The following is a 9324-nucleotide window of genomic DNA, read 5'->3' on the forward strand; positions in this document are numbered from 1 at the left end:
TTCATGTTGATGGTGAACGAGATCCCTCCAAATTTATTGTCTTCTTGTGTTTGTGTATTCATCTTCCCCCGGAATGACTCAAAAGGGGCTTTTACCATCTTTTATTTGCCTCCATTCTAAATCGACAGACGTTCTTCCGTATTTCCGTCCCCCTTCTCTTCTTGTATATAAAGACCATTGACCTCACACTTTTCAAGACTCAGCAAGAAAGACCACCAGACATGGCTGAAGATCAAGAGGAAACGAAACAAACCGACCAGGAGACTCCGAAACGCGTCCCGACCGCGTCCGACTACTTCAGAATCTTCTCGTACGCGACAAGATGGGACTGGTGTATCTACGCAGTCGCCGTTCTGGCCTCTCTCGGTGCCGGCATAACGATGCCACTGATGAACATAATATTTGGTCAACTCGTGGGCCAATTCACCGACTTTAGCTTGTCTTCCAGTCAGAGTTTCAGTTCAATCCTCAATCAGCAAGCCTTGTATATCATGGCCATCTTCTTCGTTCGATGGGCGCTGAGCTCAATCAACAAATTCTGCTTCAGAATGATTGGTATTCGCCTGTCATCTGCCATTCGACGAGACTATCTCGAAGCACTGTTTGCACAGCCGATCCACACCATCGATTGCATGCCTCAGGGCGCACCAGCGACGGCCATCAGTACGACCTCGAATACCTTGCAATTGGGCGTCTCCGAGCGCTTGGGCTCCTTTCTGCAGTCCTTGGTGACGATCGTGTCATCGCTGGTCATTGCATTTGTGTGGAGCTGGGATTTGACTCTAGTGACGTGCTCGCTACTACTATACATTATTGTCGTCCTGTCCTTCACGATGCCTCGCGTGGTCAAGGGTCAGACTGTCATGGCTCAGACAGATGCTGAAGCTACTAGCATTGCCAGCGAAGCCCTAGCTAACGTCAGACTCGTCATGGCATTTGGTGCGCAGAAACGTATTCTCTCGAGTTACAATGAGTGGGTCGAAAAATCGCGAAAGAAGGGGTACAGGACTGCCCCGATTATAGGAATCCAGATTGGATCGATTGTAAGTGATCTGCTACCTATCGCATTCGTAACATGCCACTAACCAGATTGAATTTCAGTACTTTGGCATGTTTGGTGCCTTTGGATTGGCATTCTGGTATGGCACACAACGCTACAGTGTTGGTGCCATTAGTAATGCTGGCGTTGTTATTGTGGTACTCATGTCTGTTCTACTGGTCCTCATGTCCTTGGAGAGAGTTAGCACGCCTTTGATATCAGTAAGCCAGGCCATGGTAGCCGCCTGTGACTTTTTCACCGTCATCGACGCTCCTCTCCCCAAGGTGGGCTCTCTCCAGCCCGACATCTCTCTGGAGGATATCGTTTTCGACAATGTCACATTTGAATACCCCAACCGACCCGATGCAAAAGTCCTCGACGGACTAACCTTGCGTATCCGAAACGGCAAGAATACAGCTCTCGTGGGTCCTTCAGGCTCTGGCAAGAGCACAATCGTCGGCTTGATAGAGCACTGGTACCCATTGGAAAACATGAAGGTGGCGGACACGGATGCCACCGAACACAGCGCGTGTGGCTCAATCACTGTCGGCAATCACAAACTGTCCGAGCTCGACCCGAAATGGTGGAGGTCCCAAATTGGCCTCGTCCAGCAGGAGCCATTTCTTTTCAACGACACCATCTATGGCAATGTAGCCAATGGTCTTATTGGATCTCCATGGGCCAATGAGTCCGAGCAGCGAAAGCGAGAGCTTGTCGTACAAGCATGTCAAGAAGCGTACGCTGCAGAGTTTATTGACCGCCTTCCTGACGTAAGTTATTTTACTAGTCCTCCAAGACTCCCTGACGAATTTTCGGTACTGACTTTGCCTTTTACTTACAGGGATACGATACGATGGTCGGAGACGGTGGCGCCAAATTGTCCGGAGGCCAAAAACAACGTATAGCTATTGCGAGGTGCATCATAAAGAGACCCAAGATCATAATCCTTGACGAAGCCACGAGCGCCATTGACACAAGGAGCGAGGGGATCGTCCAGGCGGCCCTAGACAAAATTACACAAAACCGCACAAGCGTCACAATAGCACATCGTCTTTCTACAATCAAGAAGGCAGATCACATTATTGTGTTGCAGAAGGGACGAGCGGTCGAGGAGGGTACGCATCAAAGTCTCATGACAGACTCCACGAGCGTATACAGATCCTTGGTTGACGCACAATCCCTACAAGTGTCGCAGTCAGCTTCACAGATTGCTGATACACCCAGCGTCGCCGTTTCGGAAGATCTTGAGAAGGCAATAAGTATTCACGATCACGTCTCCAATCACTCGACAAAAGGGGACATGACTGCAGAGAAGCCGCCAAGAAGTCTTTCGCACAACTTTGCAAGGATCTTGCGGGAGCAAAAGTCAATCTGGCCGTTCTTTAGCACCGTTGTTATGGCTAGCGTGGTGTCAGCTGCTGGCACGCCGATGCAGGCCTGGCTTTTCGCCAAAGTCATTACTGTTTTCACCCTACAGGGAGACGATCTCAGAAGGGAATCGAGCTTCTGGGGATTCATGTGGTTTGCTCTCGCGGGAGGCGTTGGTCTAAGTTGGCTCGTGGTGGCCTGGCTCAGCGCCCACGTCCAGTACTCGATCAGCGCGGCGTACAAGGTCACGTACATGACGGATATACTGCAACAAAAGATCAAGTTCTTCGATCAAGACAGCAACTCTCATGGATCGTTGAGCAGCCGTATCGCTGGCGACGCAAAACATTTGGAGGAGCTTTTCGGTATGAATCTCGCTCTTGTCCTCAACGGCATCTTTACAATTATTGGGTGCGTCATCATTGCACTATCTTTTAGCTGGAAACTCGGCTTGATATCATTCTTTGTCACCATGCCGACCATGGTTTCGTCGGGTCTGTGGAAGTTTCGGCACGAAATCCAGTTTGACAGCATGAACTCGGCCGTCTTTACCGAGAGTTCGCAGTTTGCCACCGAGGCCATAAACGCCATGAGAACCGTCTCTGCCCTGGCTATGGAATCTTCTATCAATGCGAGATATCGCAAGTTGCTAAACGACCACGTTCAAAAGGCTCGCATCAAGGCCCAGTGGACATGCGCATTCTTTGGCTTTGCAGACAGTGTCGGTCTTGGCTGTCAGGCTTTGATCTTTTGGTACGGCGGCAATCTCTTGATCAAGGGAGAATTTTCGCTAGAAGCCTTTTTTGTATGCTACATGGCAATCATTCAAGGGGCAGAGGCGGCGGGCCAGGTCTTGTCCGTTACGCCAAACGCAGCGCAGGCGACTGCAGCTGCTAATCGCATATTCGACGTTCAATCTTCTGCCGTGATCGATCGTGACGAGGCACAAGGAGACAGGGAATTTCCCAACTCGGAAAAAGGTGTGAGAATTGATCTTCAAGACATTCACTTCCAGTATCCAACTCGAGATGTACCCATTTTCAGAGGGCTGGATCTGAGCATAGATCAGGGCCAGTATGCGGCATTCGTGGGCCCCTCGGGATGCGGCAAAACCACGATCATCTCCTTGCTCGAGAGATTCTACGACATTCCAGCAGATCAGGGCACAATCTCATGCAACGGGGCGGACATTAACCGCTTCGCCCTCCAAGATTACCGGCAAAACCTGTCGCTCGTTTCTCAGGAGCCCGCCCTGTTCCGCGGCTCTGTGCGAGACAATATCCTTTTTGGCCTCCCCGCCCACAGCGACGTTCCGGATGAGAGACTACACAAGGTCTGCCGGGATGCCTTTATCCACGATTTCATCACTTCCCTGCCCCAAAGCTACGACACGGACGTGGGACAAAAAGGCGTCAGCTTGTCCGGCGGCCAGAAGCAGCGCATCGCCATTGCGAGGGCCCTGATTCGCGATCCCAAGATTCTGCTACTGGACGAGGCCACGTCGGCGCTGGACTCCGAGTCGGAAAAGGTGGTGCAGGCCGCCTTTGAAAAGATACGCCACGGCCGCACCGTCATTGCGGTTGCTCATCGGCTCTCTACCGTTCAGAATGCCGATGTCATTTTCGTCTTTGATCAAGGCTCTGTCTTGGAAAAGGGCACGCATGCTGAGCTCTTGCAAAAGCGGGGTGTCTATTGGGATATGGTGAGTTTTGTCTACTTGGCTAGTCACGTCTTTTTTGCTAATTCTTCGTAGTGTCAAAGTCAGGCCACGGATCAGTAACTGAAAGGCGTTGGGCTTGGATGGCTGATACTTGCGGCAGCTCTACTCTTCTGTTTGAGAATGCCCATACCTTTACAGGACATTTCCTTTGTAGCTCATCATTCTGCCCTGGCATTTGCATTGGCTCAGGCGTTGGAGAAAGGTTTGTGCATTTGTTGATAATTTCTTGCTTCACCTTCTGTTTCTTCGGGACATAGCCGCACTCGATTCATGCATTCGTTTTCACCGCATCGAGCGGTCTGTGTTCGTGTCTAAATCATACTTTGTTTAGTAACCAAGAGAAACACAGAGGTAATTAGAGAATAGAAAAGATTACTTGTTTAATAGTTTTATTGTAATTTGTCGACAATAGACGTCAATTCTCATATAATTCAAACATGAGCATTCCACCTTTTCCCGTGAGCGGCCGCCTTGTCCAGACAACCTCTCCAGTTACTGTGTCAGCAATGTCGGCAACCTCTTCGACCAGCTTCCACTCGCTAGATTGTACATCCATTTCGAGGTAGCGAAAAACAACACGATCTCCACCGTCCTCAAAGAGAAGTTCTCGGCGCAACAGCCGACGCCACTGCTCTGCCATTGTACCCTGTACGGTGTTGGCTCGTTCCACGTCTCGATTTCGCTGCGCCAGGGCAAATAGACTCTGTACGTCCCAAAGCCCGTCCTGGCCAGGGTAGTCGCGCAACATCCACATGGCCTGATCACGCGCTAGAGGATCGCGACAGAAGTAGGAGGCGACAAAGAGGTTCCACGCCAGGGTGCTCTGCAGTGAGACTTGGTGGGCTGGGTTGGTTATTTCCTGCTTGGCCACCTGGATAGCGGAGCTGGCTAAAGATAGAAATTCGTGGTACAGTGGTGTTTGTGATTGTACTGATGCAACATCAAGCATGCGCGGAGGGTCCTCAAAGATCTGAACACCTATTAATGCCATACGTAGATGAATCGCTTTGAGGTAAGCCGGAGATTTCATGTCACCCATGATGATTTTGTTGAACAGAGGTGAGAATGCAGCGTATAGCTCTTGGACTACTTCGACCGAGTGCTGACAGAACTCGTGAATCCGTGGGTTCTCGCACAGCTCGGTGAAAAATTGGTTGATAGAATCATGTTCGGACTGTCGAAAATCTTGTAGGGCTTCGAGCATGATTACAGTCATGGTGGTCTGCCGGCGTCGAACAGCCGTCCAGTGTTCCTCGAATTCCTCGAGACTCTCGTACACGGGTGGTACCTGGTCAAAGACGGTATGAGAGCCATGCAACTGACTCAAACGGGTTACAAATGATGACACGGTCTCTTTTCTTGTCTTCAATCCTCGAACTAGGTTGGGTAGGGAGGGGCCTTGGTCGATTCGGCCGCGAAGGATGGCGCGGGTGTTGGTTGTTAGGCTGATAAAGGTGTCCGCGATAGCTCCGAGAATCGGCCTTGGATTTGGAGCAAAGTTGTCAATGAAGCGTTGAGAGTTCTCATCGGTTAGTAAAGTCAACAAGACGGCTAGTCCGTGATTGACGTGATCCAAAGCAACCTTCTTATTGCCTCGGAGAAGTTCAAAGAGAAGAAGCATTACCGACAAGAGTATCGTTCCCTGCGACGATGTTTCCTCTTGGACATTCTTGAGCGCGCGGCAGTAATAGGCAATTGCTTCAAAGTAATGTCTGTCTTCCGCGGTGTCTGGATTTTCTGGCGCACAAACTTGACCAGTCAGCCTTCCACTAGATTGCTGGCGCCATATACTCAGGGCACCAATTGCGTTTGCGGCACACCGGAGCGTCTCATTATTCGTTGAAATCTGTGGTATCATGGCAGTCCATAGGTCATCGCTGGAGATCGCAGTGACCCAGGGGCCCTGTGCCAGCGATATGAACTCCAAGAAGTAGGGCATTCCAGTTTGATCTTGAGGGTCCAAGGAGTCTGGGTCCACTAGAAGCTGAAGCGCGGGATAAGGTTGAGCAGCATCGTTGGCGGGGTTTCTCTCCTTGGAGTTCCAAGAAAGCAGGCCTGGCAGCTTCTTCTTCGTCTTTGGTCTCGTTGCGTAGCCTTCGCAATAGCCTTGTCTCTTGAGACAATTGCCACAAGACGGTTTGGCTTCGTCGCACTTGACATGGCGCTTTTTGCAGGTGATGCAACCTGTCCTCGTCTTTTCGGTGCTTGTCCTTGCCCACTTGGCCGGTTTCTGTTTGATCAATTCCATCGAAGAGGATGTGAAAGAGGTGCGCCGCTGTCGTTTGATTTCTTTCTTGTACGTACGATGCGATTGCGCGTTGTTATCTCATGTCGCTGCGGCTGCACGGTCACCCCAATTGTGATGGCAGGCACAAGCCATCACTGGCTTGGCAGGACAGTCGTAACTTTGCGGTTGTCAGAAGTGCGACGCTCAGGCTTATTAGTGGCGCTGGACCGCTAGCGCTAGCGCTGACTGCGCGCTCCTTCTCGAGGTAGGTACATTAGGCTCCAGCACAGTCGCCCCAACTTCACAAACAAACAGGCATAGAGGAACCAAAAATATATATAATTTGAAATTGGTGAACGAAGCACTCAAATTGAATGTCCAACTCTTTTGGCCCGACTGCATGACATGGTAATGACTACACCAAGTGTGATCAAAAGAAGGGACCTTTCTTTCTATTCTCATCTAATAAAATGCCGTCTTGTAAGCATTCAAGTCGGCTGCTGTTGTCCAACTATCAATCGATGTTTGATCATACTCGCACGCCAGTGTGGAGCCATCCTGCCAGAATGGCCGCAGTGGCCATGCACAAATCTGTTGGTTTTGACCTTGATTCTGACCCTGAAGAACTGTACCATTGAGTGTCTCGGGCGCGATAGCATTTTCGACCCAGTCAATGATCGTCTGAATTACCGTTTGTGGAAAGGGCCCGTTGGGTTGTGCCGTGTTGGGCCCGCAATGCCCGGCGCCGGGAATCAGGTAGAAGCGGTAGAACTCGTCTAACTTGGAGTTACTCTCGTTGTATGATAAGCCAGGGAACATGACCTGCCGAACAGCCTCGCGGTATATAACTGATGATCCCGTGGCAATGGATCCGTCCTGCTCGCCATGATAATGAATGATCTTTCCGCCTCCCTGTTGCAAATCTGTAAGGTCGGGATATGTGGTTTGCAAGGTGCTCATGTATGTATACATTGACTCAATGATCCAGCCAGATAGTGTGTCGTATGTCACATTGTCCAAATTTGGCAAATTCGACAACTCTACTTGCTGGATGAATCTAGTCACATAGTCGCCACCGATGGCAGGAATGCTGTATTTCCATGTTCCAGTGGTCTGGTCGTATGTAGTGGTGGCATCACTAAATCCAGCGCCGGGCTCATGTTGCACCCAGACCAATTCACCCTTGGAATTGTGAAGGCCTGCCATAATGATGTCCACTAACTCCAACGCCTGAGCAGATACGGTACCATCTTGCACCGGTCGCGTCGAAGTTGCGTTGCAGTAGTAAGGTGTACCGAGAAGTGTGCTAATGTTGAAATCCAGGCGGCAGAGGTCGCTTCGTGCAATCACTCCGTCAGCTTTCCCGTCCAGGGGATCGCATGCAGTGACAATCCCGCTGGTGATGGTACTTAATTCGCAAGGTGGAGGATAGTAGTCCAATGTTTGTTCGGCAACAGAGGGGAAAATATGTGTGGTCTGCAGCTGGGCATAATGAAAAGCAGGTGCACCTGCAATGATGCCGTCGTATTCAGCACCAAATTTCTGAGCCTGGCTCCATCCTTCGCGTCCACCCTCAGAACAGCCTTGGTAATAAGTGTATATCTTGTCGTTGTAATCATAAAAGTTGCCTGTGAAGCTCTTGCCAATGACAGTCATCTCGTGGATTGCCTGATAACCATGCAGAGTTATATAGTTCCACTGCAGGGAGCCATTGCCAGCCAGTACAACATTGTCAAGTGAAGACTGGAAGCCCCCGTATCCTCCGTCCGTGGTGCCAGCGGTTGCGCCATACAGAATGCCCCCAGGTAAGTAGGAACTGCCTGAACTGATGGCCAGTCCACCTCCCCCAGTAGCCAGAAACCGACCCTGGAACTCGGCTGGGTCTGGAAGCCAGTACATGAGAATGATTGTCTCGTCGAGATTGGCGTGGGCGTATTGAAAAGTCACATTGCAGTAACTTATGGTGCCCCCAGGAAAGTTGGAACCACCCGTGACAGTTTGGTTGCTGACTGCGTTGGCTGTGATGGAAGCCGCATCAAAGGTGACGCCTGGCAAAACACCCTGAGGAAGCGACTCTTGCACATGATCTTGAGTGCAAAAATCAGCTAGTGTAGCACCCAAGGCACCAATTGCCCCTAGCAAGAAAGAGTAGTAGATCATCTGCATTGCGTTGAATTGTGGGGGCTGTAAATACTGCGTGCGTATAAAGCAACTGATGAGGGAAATTAACCTCTTTAAATACTAACCGGCGGTAGCCGACCACGGAAGATCATCTTTCTATTGCCTAGATGCGGAAGAGTCAACTATAGGTTGCATTGGCTATAGGTTTGCCAATGTTTGTGACGCGTATCAATTTAGACGATTAGACTGCACATGGTATCCTCAAGTCTGCAGTGTGACGTTACCAAGGATTAAATAATCGATCTGCAAATGTCGCACGGCAATACATATCCTTTTATTTCGTTGCTGCAACAAGCTGATGTCATGGGTGCTCAGGACGAGGCTGGGGAAAATTGTTCTTCAATTTTATATCAAAACGAAGAACGTGAAGAAGAAGTATCAATCTCCGTTAATGCTTCAAACATTGAAAAGCACGCTGCTTTTTTGTTCCTGGTTGGGAGTACGGAGATGGACCGACCGGCAGCCTGAGTGGTCCCACAATCATTGTATACGGGCCACAGAAAGGAAAACAAGCATTATGCGGGGAAGCAATTATAATTTCGCACCCCGCCTTCCGCTTTGTCCTTGGCCGTTCAAGGTGCCCACATCCCGAACTTTTCCACTTTGAGAATGCCGGCTTGCTTACGGTCAAGTCGAAGAGGGAGTGCTTCTTTTTCTCGTGATTATCTGTGAGTATCATCCTGTATGCTTTTTACTTTGTACCATGTCTGCAACAAAACCTCGATGTACCATGTTACCGGAGCAATGTTAGAGCAAGGATATGTACCTAGGTAGCCTCAATAATAAACG

At 50.0% G+C, this 9324-nt stretch overlaps 3 protein-coding genes across 3 annotated transcripts; 1 reads left to right on the forward strand and 2 right to left on the reverse strand.

The window, feature by feature from the left end:
* Window positions 1-221: 221 nt before the first annotated feature.
* On the forward strand, window positions 222-4187 carry PFICI_04562 (uncharacterized protein; the record flags this gene model as incomplete). Its single annotated transcript, XM_007833143.1, has 4 exons — window positions 222-1043; window positions 1102-1809; window positions 1881-4109; window positions 4161-4187. The coding sequence occupies 4 exons, from the start codon at window positions 222-224 to the stop codon at window positions 4185-4187; spliced, it is 3786 nt and encodes a 1261-aa protein (XP_007831334.1).
* Window positions 4188-4542: 355 nt separating this feature from the next.
* On the reverse strand, window positions 4543-6375 carry PFICI_04563 (uncharacterized protein; the record flags this gene model as incomplete). The annotated part of the gene is made up of 1 exon (XM_007833144.1): window positions 4543-6375. One exon carries the CDS (start codon window positions 6373-6375, stop codon window positions 4543-4545), a length of 1833 nt encoding a protein of 610 aa, XP_007831335.1.
* Window positions 6376-6816: 441 nt separating this feature from the next.
* Window positions 6817-8520, reverse strand: PFICI_04564 (uncharacterized protein; the record flags this gene model as incomplete). The annotated part of the gene is made up of 1 exon (XM_007833145.1): window positions 6817-8520. The coding sequence occupies one exon, from the start codon at window positions 8518-8520 to the stop codon at window positions 6817-6819; it is 1704 nt and encodes a 567-aa protein (XP_007831336.1).
* Between the last annotated feature and the right edge of the window lie 804 nt (window positions 8521-9324).

This window comes from Pestalotiopsis fici (genome assembly GCF_000516985.1).
Source record: "Pestalotiopsis fici W106-1 unplaced genomic scaffold PFICI_Scf_3, whole genome shotgun sequence".
NCBI classification, from domain to species: Eukaryota; Fungi; Ascomycota; class Sordariomycetes; order Amphisphaeriales; family Sporocadaceae; genus Pestalotiopsis; species Pestalotiopsis fici.